This window comes from Mizuhopecten yessoensis, unplaced genomic scaffold (genome assembly GCF_002113885.1).
Source record: "Mizuhopecten yessoensis strain PY_sf001 unplaced genomic scaffold, ASM211388v2 scaffold7713, whole genome shotgun sequence".
Lineage (NCBI taxonomy): Eukaryota > Metazoa > Mollusca > Bivalvia > Pectinida > Pectinidae > Mizuhopecten > Mizuhopecten yessoensis.
The window spans coordinates 274,220-300,003 of record NW_018407185.1 but is presented as its reverse complement, the minus strand read 5'-3'; the positions used below and the strand labels follow the sequence as shown (position 1 = coordinate 300,003).

Genomic DNA, 25,784 nt, shown 5'->3' with positions numbered 1-25,784 from the left:
GTAAATGCCACCAAGACCATTAAAATTGCATGTGCCACTTAGTTCTGGCACTGTGTACCATTTCCGGGTTCATGTACAATGTCTGACAATATGGACACTTAGAGGGTTGTAATTTCATATAGCAGTCCTCACAAATGTCATTTTCACACATATGACAAATTATGAAAAAAGTGTCATATTTTAATAATACCTGACACCCCACCCCCCACCCCTCCTCGTGATGAGGCTGGATAACCTCAGTTTACATCTACTGGTAGTTATATACAGCTATGACCCAATTCAGCAGGTCGACCTTTTGCCACGTTCGGGAACAACACATAAATTTGCACTATATAAATAATAATGATAAAATAAAAAATAGTAAACATTAATATTAGGAGACCTCGAGAAGAGTATTGTGCCTCAAACGCTTACCTTTATAAAGTTAAAGTTAGTTTCCAATACAGGAGCCGATAGATCTCCTCTACACTGAACTCACAAATTAAATAATTGCATAATATTAAGTTAAAGTTCTTTGTTAATTACATTTGTCCTATAATTATAATAAATTCTTCATTCTGCCAAAGTTTATCTTTTCTGTTCTTAAAAGTGTTGATAATTGAAGCAGATATACAACGTCCTCCAGAGATTGTTCCAGATTTTGACTGTACGAAATGTTGTTGACTGATATGGGAATATTTTTTTAGTTTCCTTTTGTACTATTTCTGACCGAAAGCACCTGGGTTCGTTTTCGGATTTCTACGGAGCTTCTCGTGGTTTTCGTTTTTGTTTTGGTATTTTTTTCAGTTTCTGTTATTGGCTTATGTGTTGACGATGTTGGTATCTTAATATATAGCACATCATCTTCATCAATTGTTGGGGTGTTTATAAATTGTCTTTATGCCGTGGCCCGTCGACGTCATTAACAAGTTGTGCACGTTTCATTTCGAGAATTATCAGAAAAACAAAATGGCTGTCAGACGGCCATGTTGGATTGTTCACTGTTGAATTTTTTATCTATATTTCTTAAGAAGAACTGAAGAGATCTTTAACAAATTTCAAATGAACGCTTTTCCGTTAAGACTTGCACTTGAGTTGTGCATAATTAAATTTGAGACTGGTTGTTCGAAAATGTTGCCCGCAATGCGATCATCTTTAATTTTGACAGTTCAAGAATTGTTGTCGCTATTTCTCAGGAAGTACTTTACACACTTTCTAAAAAAATTAATGAAAGTTTTCACTTGGTCAGTTGGGTATGCTTACTTATTAACATTTCCTTACGACATAATTTCCACTGTTCCATCATCCTTGTTACTCCTATCTCAGCTTGTATCAAACATTAAAAAAATACATAGATCAAGCGAATTCTCATCCGATTCTCATGAATGAATTTTGAATTGAAGACGAGTAAATTATTGTTTTTTATAATATCGATAGTACAGTAGCAGGTCTACCTTCTTAAACTTGTCGTTTTTACAGTCAAATTTAGTATTTTTACACAAAAGTATTAATACAAGATGAATTAAGTTTGTATTTTCACAAATATCTATCGAAGTTTGGATTTTCTTTCAGTTTTTCACAACGATCTCCGTAATAACACTTTTGTAACATGTCCATCCCTATGCCCTGTCCTGTTTCTTGATGGTATTCATACAAACCAAAAATGGAGGAATGATCAGGGAAAAAATCTTTGTACGCATAGTTAACAATTCTTAGCGACGTAACTGCACCTATATTGAGAAGGTAAAGACAAAGATGGTATGAAGTTTAAGTCATGTGCAGTAAAACCTCGATATAACGCCCCATCGTTTAGTTTGCCACAGCATTTACCGCCTACATCTTTTTAAGGTCTTTTTTCACTTTTTATTACGAATTCCTTTATATGTTTACCTCCTTTTATCGCACTTTATAACAGTAAAATCTATCGGTACAAATGGTGGCAGTATAACGAAGTTTTATCATACAAGGAAACTGTGATATAATGCCCATCGTTTCACTTGCCACCTCGTTTACGGCCAACATGTCCCTTTTTCTTGTTTTCATGAGAACTCCTTAATAAGTTTCCTCAATTTATCGCCCAACCCCTTTATAACGCCAAAATTTCCCAAAAATAGCCATTCTTGCATCACAATTGCTTCATTGTTATATGTTTTTAAAAAAATCTTGCCGTTCCTGTCTGCCTTTGTTTGAATAAAAAAGTTTGATGATGACATTTGAGAAAAGCCCATTGACGTAACAGCGATAGATGATTTACGCTTATAATAAGGTGTTGAGACAAATAAACACTGTTTTCCAGAGACCAACATATCGATAGCGTAGCTTGACACTCCTTTAAATGTACTGAATAGTTGGATAACCAATAATTTACAATAAAACCTCGACATTTCATTTGCCACCTCCTTAACCACAAACTTTTTTTGCTCTTTTTGTTTAGAACTCATCGATACGTTTCCCTCATGTTATCCCCAAACCCTTTTATATAAATAATACCCCCTGCTGCTATATAGACCAGATTTTTTTCAACACAGGATCTAACTTCGTAAAAAAATAATACCTGGATGCACAACTTCAGGTGGTAGACGTCATATGTGAAAACTTTCATTGAAATTGGCTCAAAAGTTTTGGGAGTAGTTGTGTGGGAAAGAATTTTAAACAAAGGGCCATAACTCCGTAAAAAGGGGTCGGAATGAAAAAATAAAACCTGCATGCACAACTTCAGGTGGTAGTAATTATATCTGGAAGGTTTCGTTGAAATCGGTCCATTGCTTTAGAAGGAGTTGTCCGGACAAAAAGTTTCAGGATTTTTTCAACAAAGGGCCATAACTTCGTAAAAAAAAGTCGGAATGAAAAAATAATACCTGGATGCACAACTTCGGGTGGTAGTAATTATATCTGTAAAGTTTCGTTGAAATCGGTCCATTGCTTTAGAAGGAGTTGTCCGGACATATATACCCCACCCCTAACTTCGTTGCAGGGGTATAAATAAGGGAAGATAACTGAGTGTAAGAACAACTACTGTGGAACTCTTTAGTATTTCTTATTTCCTACAGTGGAACTGGATTCCTTAAATATGAACAAAACAAAACACAAATATATTTACATACTTTAATCTTAATTCTAGCACAATTTGTATCATTAATCAACAGCTGTATCTTCGAGGTCAAGGTCATTGACATCTAGGTCAAGGTCATCCATATCTTGAAACAGGGATTCGTCTACTTCCACTGTATCCTCCTCTATAATCATAAATAGAAAAACATGACATGACTTATGTGTCTATCTATCTGTGTATCAGAATTTATCAATAATATTCAGAATTTAAACATATTCATAATGATACTGCAATTTTCAAAGACAAAATCTATTCCCAGGAATAATGTTTTTCACTTTCAATTCCAGGTATAAGAATGAGAATGAGTTATCATGATCTAAAATGACATCTATTAATATTTCAATATTTATCATTACAATGTAATACATAGTGGTTGATATTATCTTCTGTGCACATTTATTTTTACAGTTGTACATATTGTGCAACATTGAACATGGCAGATGATCAAAAGCCAATATATACAACTTGGCTACTTTCTTTTTCCATTTTTTTTATAATGACACCTTATTTATCACAGATTTGTGTAACATTGTGAATGTCATCGATAGATGACATCCTTAAGATGTGTCCTTTTAACTATGACGTCATATTGAAATCCGTTTCCCGATGAACCCATAAATGGGCAAAAGAGCTTGCAACTCTGTTTCTAGTTTGTTTTTATCGTACCGATTCACACGAACGTTATTTAATTTATTTCAATTTATTTATAGATATATGATTTAAATCCTTTTCTTTCTTTGTAAAAAACTATTTTTTAGTAGCATGCCTAGTATGGTTGGAAACAATTTGATTTTTCAAATATTCTTACTCCAGAAAACCCCCCACCTAATTTTGAAGGAAGTGAACCACAAGGAGAAATTTATTTAATTTACAATGCATCTGACTGGATGTACTGGGTATATAATAACACATCACTTCCCACAGACGTTCCACTGTATTTTGCCTTCCATTAGTTTGGAGAGGATTAAAAAGACACTTCTTTACGTGAACTGATGCTAGTTACCTCCCTTTTTGGAAACGTATTATTTGGTCAATATAATTACATCATCAGGTTGATGTCGCCCCGGGTCAACTGCCCCTAGTTATATATCCAAAACAAAATTAAGGGGAGGTAATAACCATATATACCAGAAAACCACAGTGGAACTCTCTAGTGTTTTACCTGCAGTGGGACAAGCATGCATCCTTATAACCCTTTTAACCCCTATGTTATGTAACTTCATTAGACTCTACCATGTATTGATCTGGAATATACAACAAATACCTGATTGAAGGAATTTCACATCCGAATCATTCATGGAATCATCGGTGAAGAACAGTTCTTTCCCTGAAAATAAAAACATCTGCACGTTAATTATCTACAGATTTAGTGATAAATACAAGACTTAAGCTTGTAGGCCATCTCAAGGGACTTGCAGGATGTGAAGCTCTTTTATTGACAGTTTTCTTTTGCCACTGTGGAAATTTGGATAAACGAGAGATTTTAGAAGATTGGTGGGTTTCCAGAAAAAACAAATGAAATATTTTTTGTCTTAGCTTTACCTATTCCCTCATACAACTAATTAATGTTTATGTTATTTGAAAATTATACAACTCTGCATTTTTAAGACTTTATAGGTGCACGTGTACTGAATCCATAAAATAACAGGTATTTTCCAAATCTACATAAATTTCGTATTTTTGCAATGACCAAGGCCTGTATTCATGAAACCGTTCTCATGCTCAAACTTCGAGTTTGTGCTCAAACCAGGTTTTTCCTTATTCCAATGATAGATTGAAAATAGAAGTCACATTTGTCAATGATTCAGAAAAATATATAAAGTCGAAGACTGTTTTCAATGTTTACACTTTAACTTTTTGACCTTGTTACATGATTTAAGCAAGTTTAACTCATTCACCCCTGAAAACACATTTGAACTCCTCCAATTCAAAGGGTGGAATAGTTCATTATGAAATTTCAGGGGTGAATGAGTTGAGAAGTAGAGCCAATGTAGTATGGAGTCGGTTGATCAATGGGGCACTTAGCTCTGGCTGAGTGTGGATACCAAAGTGTATGCAGGGTGATGGCTATAGGATATGTAAATATAAGGAAAAGGGTTTCCATCACAACACAGCTCAGGCGTCGGCAGTAGGGTTGGGTATTTATTTGGTCGACTAGTTTAGCCTCTAAATTTGAGGCTTCATCAGGACCCAGTTACACCTAAAGTACTCTCAGGGGAAGGGGGGGGGCTCTCTTTTTATATTGTGATGTAATGGACAATGAGCCTTGGCCAGGGGCAGTTAAGCAAGATACAAGGAAGTCTGAAGTCTGATCATGACTGAGCACAGAATTCATCCTTGAGCATGAAAACGGTTTCATGTATATTGGCCCTGGATAGTTGTGCTCCTTCAAGTTCTTTAGACCCTAAACATAAAATTCACTTACCTGTGAGCCCCTTCGGGCCGACAACAACTTGATTTTTCATTCTTTTCTGTTCACTCATCTCTGCATCAAATTTGGCTTTCCAGGCTAAGAACGTTTCTATTGTCACTCGTGTCCCCTCAAACTTTTTCTATACAGGAAATAAAATAAACATTATTGCTCTCACAATGTTTTATATATAGAATAAAGTGCAAAGATATATTTCTTCACATTCATGAATGGTATGAAGCCAGTTGCCAGCAAATGATACAAACTTGTGGAGTGTAATTAAAAGCTATATTATCCATCTAAGCCAATGCTGACCTTTGACCCCAGCCAGCATTTAAAGTTGACCTTTGACCTGAATATTATTTTTAGAATTCTAGTCACATGACCTGCACTGTCATTGTACCATAGTTGCAAACATCATATAACTGTGCTCTGAAGACAGCCTCCCTTTTGGCCGAAACATGTCAGCACGTAGGATGTAAATCAAACATTGAATTTTGTACCATATTCTATAAGTGATGTTGTTGCTCATCATATCTATTTTCATTTCCTTTGACCTAAATGTTAGAAAAAAATTGCACTGCTGGTTTACATATTATACCTGGCATTCAAGTATCATTTCTCAAAACCTTCTGGTTCTTATAAATGTATGAAAATGTTACTTGAAATTTTTAACATATTTCACCCTGACGTGACCTTGAAATTTGGTCGAGACAATTTGTCTGAGGAAACACTGAATCACTACCCCCCAGGTACCTACTGGCCAAATATCAGGACCCTGGCATGGGTCTTTTGTTTTTCATGATTTTTTTCAGAGAAAAATATTTGACTGATCAATGCTCAGTCGGGAATCAGTCTAGACTTAATTGATTCACTACTGTTTATGGGTAATTTCCCCTACAAAAGAAAATTCCCCTGTTCTTTGAAATACCCCCTATGTGCTTAAAAAATACCCAATTGCAACAAGAAAATAACCGTTTTTTCTTCAAAATATTTCCCCAATATATGTTTTCTTTAAAGTTCAACAGTTAAAATGCATAATACTGCATATATATATATACTTTTTCACATAATTTAAACAAAAATTCTACAATTTTAAGCTTGAAATTTTTTATAAATTGAAATATACTGCACACATGTATGTTGGACAAAACATTTACGTTTTACATTCATGACGCTAGTGCCTTGTATCAAAACTTAATTTCCCCTAAATCTGAAAAAGGGTAGTTTTCCCTAAAACCTAGATTGATCCCTACCAGTGATGGACACTAGATGGACAACGGTCACTGCACTGTATCATGATTGAGAGCACAATCTCTTTGTGCCAGACAAAAGCAAATGAAACTGATTTATCACATGGTTCAACAGGCAATTTTACAGGAACATGGCCTTGGATGTTTTCAATAGTAAAAACATCTGTCAGGGGCAAAATCAGTTAGAAATTTAAAGCATTCAGGAATTTTCACCAAAGTTTGAACATGACATCACTACATGAATAATTTGAGGTTCTTATATACCACTGTATCACAACCTAAGTCGTAGGTTGTCTCAAGTGGTTCACTAATTGTTATTCGTTGTTATTGGGCCTGAATTTGCAACCAGCCAATATCTTTCTAAACTCCCTGGGGAGCATACAACCTTTGCTGCCATTTTGACACTCACAGCTAACATTCAACATTTCTAACACTGTCCAACCACATAGTCATTTACAGCTGAGTAGACTGGAACAAGCGGAGTAAAGTATCTTGTTCAAAGATACAACACAGTGCTGTGATGCAACTCGAACATGTAACACTTTCGTCATGAGCCAGGCATCCTACCGCACTAGACTACCGTGCCGCCAACAGTTTACAACCACAGTAACTACAGGAAAACCTGAACAAGTCCTTGATTACAAATGTTATGTTGTTGAATTCTTAACTGTCCATTTACTGACCAACAACGGGTTGATCGGGTGGTGCAGTGGATAGCGCACTTGCTTTTCACCAAAGCGGCCACGGTTTGATTCCCCGATCGGACGTGAAAAGGTATGGGGTCACCTGCCTGACCATGTGGGTTTTCTGCAGGTACTCTGGTTAACTCTCACATTATGACTCCTGCGCACTAACATTTTAGCCAACAAGAGTGATTAATATAAGTTGAAATACCTTGTTTCATAATTGCTGTAGCTAACATTCGAGCCAACAAGAGTGATTAATAAAAGTTGAAATACTTTGTTTCATAATTGTTGTAAAATAAATAAAGCTGGGTTGATAAAACATGTCACAGGAAATGACACCAAACGAACGAAAATGAAAAAAGACAAACATTGATCTAAAAAATAAAGGTGGCTATGGTTAGGTATATCCCTCTGAACAGAACAACAGTTTTACGGTAGGTCAGAAATTGAAATATATCTACTGTTTCGAAAAGAGATTGGAGATTTGTTATATTATGATAAATATTTTCTCTTGTTTGCTGAAGGTCAATGCAAGCTAATAACAAATGTTTTGCTGTAAACGCTAGTTAACACTAGTTGACTTTTCCATTTACTTTTTCAGTGATTTAATTTTGTAACTGGTTCGTGGTCTTACGGCCTAAGTATAATTATTCAAACATTGACAGCCCTAGTATAAGTTTATACTAAATATTAAATCTTTTTAGTAACTTTAAAAACTAACCATTTCCAGTTCATCCTTCTTCTTTTTCTCATGTTCCTCAATTTCTATTCGGTTCTTCTTCGTTTCTTCAACAAATTGAGTCAGTTTTTCCTGTACGGTCGAGACTATTGTGAAAACCATCACCATACCAAGAGATTCTTCTATCTGTCATGAAAATAAAATCTTTACATGATTAGACATATACAAATCTTTACATGATTAGACATATAAAAATCTTAACATGATTAGACATACAAAAATCTTTACATGATTAGACATATAAAAATCTTTACATGATTAGACATATAAAAATATTTTGTACATTTTGTATATAGAACAATGTTTCATGCATGTGTAACACGAAAGAGAGTATCGTGTTTCAACTGGGGATTGAATTCTGCAACACACGGCTGCCCAGTCTGCGACTCTAGCTAGAAGGAGAATGTAATCCTATGTAATCTGCCATACTACTTAATACACCTTTTTTAAATGCATTTACCCTTGTACACCACAACAACCGAGGTTCTAACTGCCAGTTATCATAGAGAGGGCCACGGACACCATTTGTATCAAGAAAGAGAATAGTGTGTTACTACTGTACTGGGGATCGAAACCGAGACCCCTACTCCGATTAAAATAAGAGGCCGCTGATCGGCCTTTTTTTCTATCGAATATGATTTTGCCAACTGCTTTTTTACACGGCGCCTGTCAAAAGTATCTTGCCGTGTAAACCTTGAACGTTGTTGGAGTACTGCGATCCCTAATTTCCCAGTCTCGCCGTTCTACCAATCTAGCTGAAAGGGATTTCCACCCAGTGTAACGATAGAAGGCCATCATATATACCTAAAAACAATTGAAATCTGCCACACGTTTTTCTGAATTATTTTACACTAAGTAGTTTATGCATATCCCTGCTTAAATGGTTTAGGTATATACCGTTGCTCAAAATTACTTCTTGTTGACCTGGATGTTAGCGCACGGGGATCTTAATGTGGAAGGAAACCAGAGTAACCTGAGAAAGCCCACGCGGTTTTGCCATGAATATTAGTTAAAAACATAAAATAAATAGTACTTAATTAAATGTGAAGGGCAAATTAAATCAGTGTATTTTATCAGTGAAGGGTTTAAGTTTGACTAGGCTTGCTAGAGTATCCTAATGTGCAGTATCTTTGAAATAAACAATATTTCATACAGTAAACATATTAACTCATTCACCCCTGAAGACACATTTGAACTCTTCCAATTCAAAGGTTGGAATAGTTCATTATGAAATTTCAGGGGTAAATGAGTTAATATTCTGGTTAATTCTACAATTCTAAAAATTAAAAAAAAAAAAAAAAAAAAAAAAAAAAAAAGAGCAAATGTTATTTATAGAGTGGACAAATTTTCCTCTAAAAGTGCATTTTGAATATGACTAGGTATCGGTTTTAACAACCAAACCCCTAATGGCTTTCAGAACGAAACACACACTGAATTAAGCCCCTTGAGAACACTCACTGTTTCTGTTATCAACTCGTTGAGAGCTTCAATCTGATCATCCTCCAAGTTTTCATGTTCCGTGATTTCAAACACTGGAGGATCCTCTGGGTACTTTTCGACATAGGAAAACTGCAGCGTGCATTGTGCTACAAGAAAAGTTTACATGAGTTTTGATGACAGAATTTTATGATTAAGTGAACTGAACACCCCAAAATTACACACCAACTGTCTTGTTTCCTTTGAATTAATCTTATCATTTTCTGTTCATTGTTCATAGGGTTCATTGAAGAGGAGTAAATGAATTATCTATTTATCCTGAAAAAAGCCCATGTCTGGTAATAAGCCCAAAGACATGTATCGCAAATTCGGTAGAAATACCTACAAATACTACATACATGTATGCATCAATAATTCAATATCCGTCAATCTTTAATCTATGAGAAAAGAAGCAGTGCTTCGGACCACTGTGCAAAGCAGGACAACACCTTATTCCAGTATCCTCAATACACCCCCCCCCCCCCAAACCTTTTTGGGAGGTAGAATTCAAAAATAAATATACAGATATTGAAGTTAAAAATTACAAACCTGCTAGTTCCGGTTCTACTCCGGTGTCATAGGGATCGCTTATGTCTTGTGACTCAATATGTACTTCAAATACATGATACGGCTGTACTGATATTACTGAAATGAAAAAAATCGACACCATCCAATTATAACATGATAAAGTGTATATTTTTTGGTGTAACAGTCTTTGATGACAATGTAGGGTGTTTTGATGGCAGGATTTCAAGCCCAGGACAAGAAAAATCTTTTTAAATCTTTTGGATCTCAAAACGCACTTGCCCAAAGTAGGAACTTACTGGTCCAGGATCATGATCAGTAACTACAATATTAAAATGGGGATTTTTTTACTATCAAATTGCAGGTGACAGATTTATTTCATTTATTTGTTTAAATATGTGTGTTTATTGTTTAGTTTTAAATTCCTAAAATCTGAGTCCAGATCTGTTCGTTTATTAGTCACGGCATTGCAACTTCTTCTTTGATAAACAGAGATGTGTTTCAGGCGAAAAACAATGTCCCTCAGTTGTAACTAGTACATACAATTATTCAATAAGTAAGCAAATCCCTTATCTATTATTTTTACCTGTTTTAGCTTAAGTTTCAGTTATTTTCACCAGACTTAAATTCTCAAAAATTGCTGAATTGATAGAAAGACCGATGGTAATCTCCCGGCAATTCTTTCCTCAAAACGAAGAAGAAAGTTTGTATTCAAGAAATTTTTGTTTGTTTCATAATTGTTGAAGTATAATCTCACCAAACTACAGTCAATTCACACATGACTTTTAAACCATCTAATTTTGCAATCCAGCACCTAAATATCACTTTCATGTCGGGAAGTCCACCGATTTTCACTTGTGCCCTCCAACCAAATTTACTGGCCTCTGGCCATCGGGCGGGGATATTTCGCACCCTGAAGCCATATATCGGCCCAATTAAGTCAAATGGCAAAACCTGTACATTTTTCCAATTTCAAACTTTAAAGAAGAAACCCCCAATGGCGATATGGCCGGATTGTTACAGTACATTTTTAAGTAAAGCATTGCATGTGATTAGCATCCTTTGATACATAAGCCATGTGCAAGTAAAGAAAAATGCCATTTTTTGCTCCAAGTGTTTAAAACAACTTTGTGTGTTTTTATTTCATTTTATTTCCGATTTCAGTAACAAAATTGTTACTCAAATGGGTATTAAACTGTTACCCAAATGCAGGAGTATTACCCATATGCGTCGTTAACGTTGTGCCCAACCTGTTTAAAGCAGAGATTTACAATTGTATCATTGCTGGATTTCCTGGGATTGAAAAGTGAAATGTAAGTTTGAATTATACGAATGAGTAGAGTTTCATTCTAGCTTCATGCTAAAGGGAATTAGAATCAGAATATAAGACTTTCGAACCTTCAACCATGCTAGAATGTTTTAAAAAATTTACTTAACATTTCTCAATGTTTCTTATACACACTAACATTCAAAATAAATTATGCCATTCAATTTTCCTAATTCCTTTTTTGGCTGGGAGTTTTAAAGTCTGTGGTTAACTGACTTTGACCACGGAACTAGATTGCTATTTAAGTCCGTGCTTTGACAGTATTTTTTGTCTTAGGTTTATAAAAATGTAATTTTAATTCTTAGTGCCTGATCATATTTTTAATTTGAACAAAATGAGTCACATACAGTATGCCGTACAACAAGACATTATACCAAATTAAAGGAAAGCTTAGTTATTGTAGATCAAATCGAAAGTAGATAAGAACCTAAACGACGAAGTACGTACAGCTATAACGTAACGTTACACTTTCTGATTCCCACCAAATGACGTGATATTTTATCAAACGCTTTAAAAACTTGTTGCTGGTACATTTGTCTTATTTTCTTAAATATCATACCAGATATTTCGTCAGGATAGATAGACTCTAGCGCTTCTATCTCATTATTTTGTTCTTCTTTAAAATCTGTCATCTTCTTGTGTTGTCTACATGCCGTTTACCAAACGTCCTTGTTATTTTAACGTTTAATAAATCGGTACAATTTTCAAAGTATCAAAACACACAAACGACCCAGAAGGAATATGGAGGCCGAGGATTTTCTTAACGGGTTTTTCCATTGGCCATTCATTTTTCAATAGTCAATCATAATCGTTGTTCTGAAACAATGTCGGTTCTCGAGGAGGTGTGACTGAATCTGCTTGCAGGATAATGAAAGAAAAGGAAACAATTTAGTAATTACCCATCTATCATGTCAAGACAAAGTACACGTGGAGGAGATCCTCGAAAAGTGGTATGTAGACATGGAATTAAATGTTGCTATCGATCCTAAACTAGCGCTCAATGAGATATGCATCACATTTATCTGAAGTATTGATTTTTATTTAATTCTTACGTTTACAAAATGTCATATTAATAATATCACTGACGGTATATGTCTGTCTGTCTGTCTGTCTGTTGAAGTTGAAGATAATAGGCAAGAGAGAGAGAGCTACGCTGGTTAAAAACTGTATAACAACAGGTGTAATAAATGTGAGAAAGTGCTAATTTGAACGAATCAGTAGAGATCTATATGATATGTCGCTGTAGCTATATAGGTTGTCCAGTCGGAAATAGTTCTCGAAAAAAAGAAAAGTTTCTACACTGTGTTTTGCAAGATGGTATTTGGTAAGAATTTTGATGGGAATGGCATGAGAGGAGTGTGAGTGGAGTTTTCCTTTATAGCAGGGATGTATAGTGCTCTATATACTGTCCCTGCTTATAGTTATCAAGTCATTTTTATATTGTAGAGAGTGGTAAGCCTTTGATCTCTTCTATCAGCTAAAGAGCGCCATTCTGGAATGTTTAGCACGTCACCAACGCTGGATGTGTTTCTAAATTTGTAGGAGACAAAACAAGTTTTAGGATCACATCCAGCGTTTAGATTTTCCTGAATTTTTCCAAGGCCAACACAATCTCTGGTTATACAATATATCACAAAGAAATGTCAGTTAGAGGGGTTTTTATTTATTTTCAACTAAAAAACTATTGTTCATGTGCTGGGAAACAAATTCAGGATATAGGAAACCTAATTTCCACCATTGGATCATTTGCCGACATCTAGTTTTCTTTTGTAGAATGGTGAGCTGTTTACTCTAACTTATGGTGCGTTGGTCTCGCAGCTGTTAAAGGATTACGAAGATGACGATGAGGTCAACAAACAACTTGAAAAAATGTAAGCAAAAACTACACTTTGTATAGGAGGTAAAATTCCTGTCAAAGCTCTATTAATGGCGGAAATGATTTGGATGAAATAAAACACATGCATATACAAAATATATATACTTTATTTATCGGACAAAGTAATAATACAAATGTAAATTATATATATATAGTTAACTGTTAATTTATTTATTTTACAACAATTATGAAATAAATTTTGTTCAGCTCAATACTGATTATATTCCTGTTAGACAAAATGGAAGTGAGCAAAGGTTTTGGGAGTAAACCAAAATAATTGCAGAAAACCCACAAGTTTGAGCAGCTAGCTAGGTATCCTCATACCTTTTCATGTCCAACTGGGGAACAAATCCTGGCTGTGTCTTTGTGAAAGGCGAGTGTGCTATCCACTACGCTACCCAATACTGTATCTATTGTAGTTGACAGTAGAAATATGCCAACAAATGTTATTTTTTTGTCCTGTAATAAGCCCATTCCCCTACTTTGATTCGAAGATCATGCGTTGAGCTTCTGAGATTATCGGGAAATGTTTTATAATAACTGATTTACAAATGTAAGCTCGGTGTTGTTTGTTTAGTGCTGGACATTTTTGTAGGAAGTCCCAGATAAAAATTTCAAAATGAATTGTGCCAAAAATGTCATTGAGTTAATTAAGATCTTAGAATTTTGCGAAGCAGAAATTACTGCCTTCATAACAAGCTTTGGTTTTGTAAAATTCTCAGAACCTGTGGGAGCAATTCCATTATCAGAAATTGTGTGAATTTGTTACATTCATCATATGTAATAAAGAAAATTTGAATGTACAAAAATAAACACATGAACGTTTGGTTGAATATGCTTCTGATAACTGCATCCTGAAAAATAGCATGTGTGATCCACCTGCATTTAATTGCTTAATTATACATGTATATTCCCTTCGTTATTCTACAACTTGAATTGGTCCACCAAATGATTTAATCAGTTAACAGTCTGTCCATCTGCAAAAATGCTACGTTTCTCCATCATCCTTAAAAATTGGAAGAATAATATATCTTGACCAAATGATTGGAACCCCCCCCCAACCTACAACATTACACCAAACTTGGACATCCTATGTGGTACAGTATTGTTTAAAATCAGATTTTTTTGCTTGCAGGGGGTACAACATAGGGGTTCGTCTCATTGAAGACTTCCTGGCAAGGTCAAATACAGGACGATGTAACGACTTCCGAGAGACAGCTGATGTCATAGCAAAGGTAGGTATCTCTAACAGGGTGTCATAACATCTTCATCTTCAAGTAGATAAAGCTAATGTCATATAACTAAGGTAGGTAACTCTTACAGGGTGTCGTAATATCTTCTCTTCAAGGAGATAAAGGTAATGTCATATAACTAAGGTAGGTAACTCTTACAGGGTGTCGTAACATTTTCATCTTCAAGTAGATAAAGCTAATGTCATATAACTAAGGTAGGTAACTCTTACAGGGTGTCGTAACATCTTCTCTTCTAGGAGATAAAGCTTATGTCATATAACTAAGGTAGGTAACTCTTACAAGGTGTCGTAACATCTTCATCTTCAAGTAGATAAAGCTAATGTCATATAACTAAGGTAGGTAACTCTTACAGGGTGTCGTAACATCTTCATCTTCAAGTAGATAAAGCTAATGTCATATAACTAAGGTAGGTAACTCTTACAGGGTGTCGTAACATCTTCATCTTCAAGTAGATAAAGCTAATGTCATATAACTAAGGTAGGTAACTCTTACAGGGTGTCGTAACATCTTCATCTTCAAGTAGATAAAGCTAATGTCATATAACTAAGGTAGGTAACTCTTACAGGGTGTCGTAACATCTTCATCTTCAAGTAGATAAAGCTAATGTCATATAACTAAGGTAGGTAACTCTTACAGGGTGTCGTAACATCTTCTCTTCTAGGAGATAAAGCTTATGTCATATAACTAAGGTAGGTAACTCTTACAAGGTGTCGTAACATCTTCATCTTCAAGTAGATAAAGCTAATGTCATATAACTAAGGTAGGTAACTCTTACAGGGTGTCGTAACATCTTCATCTTCAAGTAGATAAAGCTAATGTAATATAACTAAGGTAGGTAACTCTTACAGGGTGTCGTAACATCGTCTCTTCAAGGTGATAAAGGTAATGTCATATAACTAAGGTAGGTAACTCTTACAGTGTGAAGTAACATCTTCTCTTCAAGGAGATAAAGCTAATGTCATATAACTAAGGTAGGTAACTCTAACAGGGTGACTTAGATATTCTCCTCTAGGAGATAAAGCTAATGTCATATAACTAAGGTAGGTAACTCTAACAGGGTGACTTAGATATTCTCCTCTAGGAGATAAAGCTTATGTCATATGACTAAGGTAGGTAACTCTTACAGTGTGAAGTAACATCTTCTCTTCAAGGAGATAAAGCTAATGTCATATAACTAAGGTAGGTAACTCTTACGCTGTATCGTAACATCTTCTCATCAAGTAGATAAAGGTAATGTGATATAACTAAGGTAGGTAACTCTTACAGGGTGTCGTAACATCTTCTCATCAAGTAGATAAAGCTTATGTCATATAACTAAGGTAGGTAACTCTTACAGGGTGTCGTAACATCTTCATCTTCAAGTAGATAAAGCTAATGTCATATAACTAAGGTAGGTAACTCTTACAGGGTGTCGTAACATCTTCTCTTCAAGTAGATAAAGGTAATGTCATATAACTAAGGTAGGTAACTCTTACAGGGTGTCGTAACATCTTCTCTTCAAGGAGATAAAGGTAATGTCATATAACTAAGGTAGGTAACTCTTACAGGGTGTCGTAACATCTTCTCTTCAAGGAGATAAAGGTAATGTCATATAACTAAGGTAGGTAACTCTTACAGGGTGACGTGACATCTTCTCTTGAATCAAAGGAGATAAAGCTTATGTCATATAACTAAGGTAGGTAACTCTTACAGTGTGAAGTAACATCTTCTCTTCAAGGAGATAAAGCTAATGTCATATAACTAAGGTAGGTAACTCTTACAGGGTGTCGTAACATCTTCTCTTCAAGTAGATAAAGGTAATGTCATATAACTAAGGTAGGTAACTCTTACAGGGTGTCGTAACATCTTCTCTTCAAGGAGATAAAGGTAATGTCATATAACTAAGGTAGGTAACTCTTACAGGGTGACGTAACATCTTCTCTTCAAGGAGATAAAGGTAATGTCATATAACTAAGGTAGGTAACTCTTACAGGGTGACGTGACATCTTCTCTTGAATCAAAGGAGATAAAGCTTATGTCATATAACTAAGGTAGGTAACTCTTACAGTGTGAAGTAACATCTTCTCTTCAAGGAGATAAAGCTTATATCATATAACTAAGATAGGTAACTCTTACAGGGTGACGTGACATCTTCTCTTGAATCAAAGGAGATAAAGTGGATGTCATACCATACCTTTGGATATTTTAGCATTGCAAAATTTTGTTGTGTCAATTTTTTTCTTTTGACAATCCTGTGTGCTAAATTTTGGTGCCTTTGATGCCTATTATTATGCAGTGCTACATCAGTCCATCAATCTACATCCGTAGTTGACAGAAGTTAATCTTCTTTAGCCTCAAAATGTTGGTAGGTATGAGATTTAGCACAGGGGCATGTCACATGCTGTTAATCTTAGAATGTATACGTATATGCAAGCAGGTGTCGCAGTTTCTATAAAGTTGGGTGGCAGTGATATATTGACATGACGATATGATACGTATCACGGTACTGTGGTCACGATACGATACGTATCACGGTACTGTGGTCACGATACATGTAGTAACAGTATAGAAGCAAAAAGAAAAGACATCTAGCAAATTTTTAAATCAAAGTATTACAACTGGAAATAGACTTGTTCCAAAATGGGAATGACTATTATAAAGTTTCACACAATTCACGTCTTTCAATGTGTATGACAAGTTGGAGCTGTCACTCGCAATGTTGGATGGAACTGATATGATATATATATAAATTCAGAAACAACAAAATCCTTAAAATATCGTGGGTGTATCGTAACCTCCCAAAAAATATTGTGGTATATCATCGCACAATATTATAATCGTTGGAACCGTAATGTTAAGTACTACACATGTATGTACATGCACTGTGTCAGCTGATAAGATATGTCCCTGTGAACTGGCAACTTACTCAAGTGAATGATTCTTTAAACCATTAAATTATCATAATTCATGGCACATTTTATAGAAACAGCTATTCTGTTTAATAAATTGAACAATTTGTTTGAATTTCCCCGATTTTCGTCATGATTTACCTGTATAATTGTTGTAGGTGGGGTTTAAGATGTACCTGGGAATCACACCTGTCGTCAGTAACTGGAGTCCAGCTGGAGACGAGTTCTCCCTCCTCATAGAAAACAATCCCCTGACAGACTTTGTGGAGTTACCCCCGGGCCACTCAAGTCTCTGTTTCTCAAATCTGCTGTGTGGTGTACTCAAGGCTGCTTTAGAGATGGTAAGATTTCTTCTTTATTCTTCTTGCAGCTTCTTTCATCTTTCTTTTGTTTGCTTCCTCTTTCACACTGCGTTTGTGTCTCCAAAGTTTGATGTGATAAGCCTGCTGGTAGATTTTGGTTGCTGTTTGTTGTGTTGACGCTGTTTGGAGATTATTTTGATTAAACTGGATGAAAAATCTCTATAAGGAAACAGTGTAAGAGATTCATGGCTCAATTTGTTTAAAACTTGATTAGCCTTGCCCTTTGATCAAGAAGTTCACAAAAATTATGTATTGGAATGTTTTCTAAAAAAAAAAAAAAAAAAATGTTTAAAAATGTGACATGTTTTTAAAAGTATGTAACAATATAAGTACTGGTAAAACATGAAATTTTATCGACAAGTTCAAACAAATTATTTATTGCAAAGTTTTCAAAAAAGATTTTTTTTTGAAATTGCTAAAAATGTGACATGATTTCATATTCTGTGTCATTATTCTTACCAAAAAAACCCATATTTGTCAGCATTCATTTTCTTTAATGACCACAATATGTTCTTTGTTTTACTCAATTAAACAATTGTTATGAGATATTCTAATTTGCATTCATCTCTCCTGTAAAATTGGTATGAAAATGAAAATCGTCTGAAATATTGTTAAATTGTATATATACAGTATATTTGTAAGAAAACAATTATTAATCTGTTTTAAGGTTAATATAGTGATTAATCAACCTGATATTACTGTTCTCTTGAAGTTGAAAATATCTTTTGTTTTGACATTTTATGTACAGTTTAAATGTCTAAATTAGCATTGTAAAGTGATTCAGTCTATCATAATAAGAATCAAAAGACTTGTTTTAATTTAAAGGCAAGGAACAAAAAACAGAACATTTTGTAAATTTACAAATAGTAAAGAAAAAGATTTCATTTGAAAATTGAAAACATGGTTCCTGAAGAACTTCACCCTCATTGATCACATACACATATATTGTTTCATACAGACGGGATTGTCTTGCAACGACACTTTAAATTTCCTTAAGTTACTTGATGTGAAACTATGCATACACTTTTCAAAGATTTTCATTAAAATAAAATTTTACAGAGGGGAGATAACTCTAGAAACCTTGATATGTTTGGTACCAAACCAGGAGTTATTTCCCTTACTCTTCTAAGTGAGTTTTACATTTTGGTTGAAGTCTCCCGATATCTCAAATAAAATTTGAATGGTCATGTGAATTTATATTACAATTCATGTAAAGTAGTTGTGCAAGATTAATTAGTTAGTCATTAATTAATTAGTTAGTCATTTCTAGTTAAAAGTCGTTGAATTAATATACATATTTTCCACATAATTGACCATGCTTTGATTACCTTAGTCATATTTGAACCTTACCGAATCAAAGAATGATCAAGTTTCGTTCAAAGATGTAGGGGTGAATGAGTTAATTTATAATATATTAATCTAGGAGACGGGCATAGAATTTGCAAACACACCACAACTTAAAGTAAATGCTGGTCAAACTGATTTTAGCAAACAAAAGTAATAGCCAGAGTCAGCCCTGGACTGTATTTTCATAGATTAGTTTTTATTTTATGTTTAAATTATAAATTTATCTGATATCATAAAAGAATTCACATTTAAATATTATGAAGATCATGCCCAATTTTCATTTTCATCAGATTGAAAGTAAAATGATCCATGTCGTGCATGGGCAAAAGTGTTCAAATGCTGTTCTTTTTTTCCATTTGAATCTTTGAAAGTTGATAAATATGGTTCTTCAAATGAATGACAATGACCCATTTCAATGTCACAGGGGTCAAAGGTTTAAAAATATTTAAAACACTTTCTTCTTCATAACATTGTTCAGTTTGTTCAAATGAATGAACGACCTTGACCCATTAAAGCACTTTCAAGGTCACAGGAGTCGAATGTTTAATAAATCTTTAAAAAACAATTCCTGATTAAATTAAGCAAAAAGCTGAGGGTGGTGACATTGGGCATGTCGCCTAATTAAGCCTATTTTTGAAATTTGGCCTTGGTCCACTCTTAAGGTTACTGGTGGGAGATGAATACTAGGTGAGCCATACAGGCCCATTGGGCCTCTTGTTATATATTTAAACATCCATGTATCACAATAACATAAAATGTGTGCTGAATTTTGCACACGTTTTATACCCATGTACATTTTTGCTTATACAAAAGTCTGTTTCAATTCCATCTTACAAAAAATAATGAATATCTTCAATGTTTTTTAAACATTTATATTGTATGACTGTGCAATCCTCAGTGAAGTTTTGCCAATTAAGTTCCGAAAAACATATTTTGATTGAGCTTTACAGCAGCTTATATTTGTACAGAAAACAGTGCTTAATTGGTTCGTTAAAAATTAATGATGAGTTTGAAAATGCATTTTATTTAAAAAAGACTAACAATGTAAAACATAACGAAAGAAATTTCTATATATATATACATTGTATTTAAAATTATTGGGGAATTCCGTCATACAGTTAATTATTTTGAAACTGTTGCTTTTTCATAAAAAATAAAGATCTTAAAGATTGATCAGTTTCATTAAAAACGTTGGTGTTTTTTTTCAACTCGCAAAAAACATAATGGAAGACATTGCGTATGTCTAGATGTGATGGATTACCAGAAGTTTGCCAGGACGACTTGTTAAAATGAACGATTGGTTCACACTTAATCTGTTTCTCAAGAAGCTTCCTGTGAGCCATTTTCGAGGAAATTTGGAATGAATCATCCATGAAGTGTGCGACCTGGGAGATTATACTAACCTATACATCATCATAGCGCTGCATTTACGAATTCATATGGGAATTTGACTTTTTGAGTATATTGCATAAAACAAAACACAGCTGCTTGAAATTTGAAACAGATGAGATGGTTTTTTTATCACTGATTATCAATATTAACTCCAATCCTATACTTGAAGACATCATTTTTGTGTTTGTGAGGTTTTCTCAAGAACTCGGAGAAAAACATCTATATATATACTCATAGTACCTGAAAATGTAACAGAGGTATATTAATTTTTAGCTCACCTGCCCAAAGGGCAAGTGAGCTTGTGTCATGGTGCGGTGTCCATCGTCCGTCCGTTGTCGTCTGTCAACTTTTCCTTTTAAACAACTTCTTCTTAAGAACAGACATGCCTTGGCCTAGAGTCATGATATTTGGCTGAAAGCTTCGTTGGTAGGAGCCTGTTAGCTCCAGGTATTTTAAATACATATATCTGCTTCTACTGACTTATACTGTACATATGTATTTTCTTTTCATTGCATTTTGTCATTTCAATACAAAGATTTTAATTATGTCAATTTGACATACGATGAGCATGTAACAACCTGTCCCAGTATCACTCTTGCTTATTATGTCTCCCGTTCGAATGAATTAAGGGAGACATATTGTATTATATTAGTACTGGTTCTTCTGGTTCTGGTTCTTCTGGTTCTTCTTATATGATTTTGTCCGGGTCATAACTTTTAAACCATTAAAAAATATCTTGATGCTGCTTAAAGTGTACCTGCATCACCCATAGACAATGTGTAGTGCACTATCATAAGGTCACTGTGACCTTGACCTCAAGGTCAAAGGTCAAATATGTGCAATTCTTTTAAGGAACTTCTTATTCGGGCTGCAACTTTAAAACTGTTGAAGATATTTTACAGAAACTTAAAGTGTACCTGCATCACCCATAGACAATGTGTAGTGCACTATCATAAGGTCACTGTGACCTTGACCTCAAGGTCAAAGGTCAAATATGTGCAATTTTTTAAAGAACTTCTTATCCAGGCTGCAACTTTAAAACCGTTGAAGATATTTTACGGAAACTTTAAGTGTACCTGCATCACCCATAGACAATGTGTATTGCACTATCATTAGGTCACTTTGACCTTAACCTCAAGGTCAAATGTCAATTATGTTCAAATTTTTCAGGAATGTCTTGTCAGGGCCGTAACTTTTCAAATGTTAAAGAGGAGACATATAACTCTTCACAAAAAAAATATCTCTGGTTTAAATTAATTTTTCGTCATATGAATTCGACGTTTAAAAAAAATTAACTCGATTCTTTAAATTTGATAGTTTGAAGGGAGGTAACTCTGACAGTAACCAATGATCTAATGCATAGATAATTTAATAGGATATTTGATCTTTGGTATTCATCTGTCTGAGGTTTATGAAATAAAAATCTGGAGAAAGATTCTGTCCATCGATTTATCAGCCTGCATTGTGTAACTTGAACAAGTAACGGTCTGATACCATGAAGAATATGCAGACAATATCTGACAAAGTGATATATTTTCATTTCCCAGGGTAGAAAAATGAAAGCACGATATCGTCGTTTCTCATAACTAATCATTTTAATACAGACACAGAAACTGATACAAGAATCGCCTAAAGACCATGAAAACAGGATCTACCAAGCAACTTAAACCCTTTAGGCTCCTGAGATCAGATTTTTATATTACGGTATATATAGATTTGTTGCTTTACCGATGGTTATAGAATTAACGTTTCAGTGGACATCAATAAAAATCAATTTCTCTGAGAGGAATGGTCACAATGCGTAAAATTGTTGTTCTGGCTTTGCTAGAGTGTCCATTTTATACAAGTTATAGAGCTGAGAGGTTCAAACCAAGGACATTTCAAATCAAGTGCGTTAATATCAAAATCTGATTGCTTTCGTTCTCTCGCTTATTGCTCTTTCAGGCCAATCAGGGTCATGACAGTATATTTACTAGGATATTTAATGATGAAATTTAAATTCTGAAAAAATTTAAGAATTATACAATATATTCAATCTGAAAGTTTGGAATAGTATCTGGTCTAATATAAACATTAGTGCAAGGATTATACTGCAGCAAGAGAGCCCTCTATCAACAGTTAGAAACAACATGACCACTGTTAGTGCTGTTGTCATGGTAGTATTTGTCATATGTACTTCAACCAATATTTTCTTCTGTTTAGCTTCAGGTCATATTGTTGTTTTTGGATGTGATAGGGCTTCAAGCTTTAATTCAATAATCTGTTATTTTTTTTATTTTTTTTTAACAAAGGCATCATTTATGAAATTACAGCTTTGTAACTTCTAAATCGTTTTACATATTTTTTTTTTTTTGCAGAGTTAAGTCCCTTAACATTTAACAAAACACTACTTCTCCTGATATGCTGCCACTTAGTGCATCCCTGCTAGGAGCTAAACACTACACTGCTATAAAGACAAAGGCTCTGCCGATTGAACATGAGCTAAAGGGAAATTCCTTTTAACAGAGTCTCTAACAGACAATAAGATGATTCACCGCTATTACTAGACTAAGTTTCTTAAAAATATTTAATTCATTTCATCTTCGAAACTCCAATCCCTGATACTCCAGGCCTAGGGGTTATGTTCACTTTCGCTCCCTGGAGTACTGGAGTATCAAGGAGGTGGAGCTCCAGAGGTAACTTTCTGTATGCATCCTTGGAATATGTCATGACAAAATGGAAGGCTCAAAGTTAGCGGTTTCATTGCGTTTACTGGTAAGCGCTTAACCCTTTCACCCCTGTGTAACTTAAGTAGACTCTACTGTGCATTGGTCAGGAGGAGTCGATAATGGTCTGCTGGGGTGAAAGGGTTATGGCAGATATGTGGACTTTGAAAATTAAAGAGAAGCAACACTTGACTTCAAGGTTGGTCAGTTTGACTGTTACCTGGTACATTTATACGCTACCTTGTAATTCTTTTGATGTACATCAAATTTAAAGTACTAAAGTAGTCTACTTGTGTCATTTACAAGGTGCCATATTCCAAAGGGGCAAAGAACGTCAAAGAACTTAACCCCTAGAATTTCGGTGATGGTATTTGCGTAGAGGTTAAATTTGAATTCATTTGAGCTGTAATAAGTACAACATTTGATTGGTCAATCAGAATAATTTGCGACGGTAAAGCCACGATATATCATTCGCAAATTTCTCATTTGCATTTGAAGCCCGTATGGCGATTGTTGATGACGTCAGTGACCCCGTCCCTTACGCCTCATGAAATTGATTAAATGTGACGTCACGAATAATAACAAGATTCCAAAAGGTCAAAGGAATTCTGCCACACTTTGAATATTCCTGACGTTACCAATCCACGGCAGATTGACCTAGAATTTGGAGAAAACACTCAAAAATATCTTATAATTGTCGTTTCTTTTGGATTTTGTGGCTTATATTAATTAGAATGAGGATAACCCTACTGTATTTTGAGATTTGCAACGGTATATCATGATTATACCACACCAAATATCTGTGTTGCCAATAAAACTCAATTTGCGATGGTATAATCGCAATATTCCGCAGCAAATGCCAAAATACTGTAGGGTTATCCCCTAATTTGTAAATATATAGGTAGCATGTTGTCTGGTAATCTTATACACACATGTAAAATTCATGAAAATTGTTTTTAGATAAAAAGAAAAATACAACCCTTCAACTTAACTTAACATTGACATTTGTTTCCCCTACAGGTACAGATGGAGGTTGATGTGAAATTTGTACAGGACCAATTAAAGGGAGATAACATCACAGAATTAAGACTGAAATTCTTACGCAGACTTGAGGATGCTATTCCAGTGGGAGAAGATTGAGGACATTTTTTTCTGTGACACGAAATTCATTTTATTTAACCCTTTCATCACTGTAGACCATAATGGACTCTTCCAGGTCAATGCATGGTAGAGTCTACTAAAGTTGCATAGGGGTGAAAGGGTAATTGAATTTTTGTTGGAGATGACAGCAAGGAAGTACAATATAACTTCAAAAAGTCATGATAGCGAGTGAATTTTTGTTGGAGATGACAGCAAGGAAGTACAATATAACTTCAAAAAATCATGATAGCGAGTGAATTTTTGTTGGAGATGACAGCAAGGAAGTACAATATAACTTCAAAAAATCATGATATCGAGTGACCAGTGGTGGACAAAAGTTAACCGGTTATAATGCCGAAATGGTCAAAAGGCTACATGAAACGATTTTTCCTTGGATCATGTTGCTATGGATACAGTTGTTGTTGAGGATCAATCAAGATGGTTTGGATATATACTGATCAATCTTGAGGACCCCTGCACCACTGCCAAAAACTGTCACTATGCATTTGAAACTGATTTCCTGGCATGATAGCTTTGATAAATTATTTCTGAATAGGAAATCATAACTTAGGGGACTTTTATGAGAGAGAGAAAATAAGATGAAATAAACAGGAAATAACCAGTATCAGTGTTTTTTTAAGTGTAAACTATTATTGGGGGCTTGATCAGGATTCAGACCCTGGACCACAGACTGCTATATATACTGTGCTGTAATGAACATAGTTTCCTTGTCTACTGTGACTTAAGTGCTATGGCCTAATTAAGGCAAATTTTGCTACAGTTATATCCAGAATTAAGGGGAGGTAAATACGACAAACCACAGTTCAATTTTCAAGTGTGAATTTAATGGTGTGCAGTACTAGTGGGACAGGGATCTTTAAACACATATTGTACAAGCGACAATTCTTTCAATAAAATAGATACTGGAATTGGTCGTATTTTACTGTTTTCACTTTTCTTAGATAAATGATATCTTTGACATACAAAATGATGGTAAAAGATCTAGCCTGAAAGTGTTATATATATTTATAGTAAAGTAGTGTCACACATCTTGTGCAGGTATTGAACAAATGATAACCAGTTTAAAGGTAACCCGCTTTTTAAACCCAGTGAGACCCATACTTGTTACCAAGCAAGGACAAACTAAAATTTCGGCACTTCCTTAGAAACGGTAGAAGTAAGAGATTGGGAAGATCTCTAAACCAGAAAAACTTAAACTTTTTTTTTTTTAATGTCCATTGAAACCTTTTCAACTTGCACTGTCAGCTTTAAGGATCCCCGAAAACCACTTCTAAAATGTGTAACCATACAAAG

At 34.7% G+C, this 25,784-nt stretch overlaps 2 protein-coding genes across 2 annotated transcripts; one reads left to right on the top strand and one right to left on the bottom strand.

Annotated features, from left to right (window-relative positions):
• Positions 1-3,070: 3,070 nt before the first annotated feature.
• Positions 3,071-12,198, bottom strand: LOC110454198 (RWD domain-containing protein 1-like). The gene is made up of 7 exons (XM_021503575.1): positions 12,067-12,198; positions 10,205-10,300; positions 9,638-9,765; positions 8,162-8,305; positions 5,517-5,643; positions 4,356-4,418; positions 3,071-3,215 (listed from the first exon to the last, which is right to left on the bottom strand). The coding sequence occupies exons 1-7, from the start codon at positions 12,137-12,139 to the stop codon at positions 3,115-3,117; spliced, it is 732 nt and encodes a 243-aa protein (XP_021359250.1). The 5' UTR covers positions 12,140-12,198; the 3' UTR covers positions 3,071-3,114.
• A 116-nt stretch (positions 12,199-12,314) lies between these two features.
• On the top strand, positions 12,315-25,404 carry LOC110454181 (trafficking protein particle complex subunit 3-like). The gene is made up of 5 exons (XM_021503557.1): positions 12,315-12,457; positions 13,281-13,378; positions 14,519-14,618; positions 17,683-17,865; positions 24,351-25,404. The coding sequence occupies exons 1-5, from the start codon at positions 12,416-12,418 to the stop codon at positions 24,468-24,470; spliced, it is 543 nt and encodes a 180-aa protein (XP_021359232.1). The 5' UTR covers positions 12,315-12,415; the 3' UTR covers positions 24,471-25,404.
• Positions 25,405-25,784: the final 380 nt, after the last annotated feature.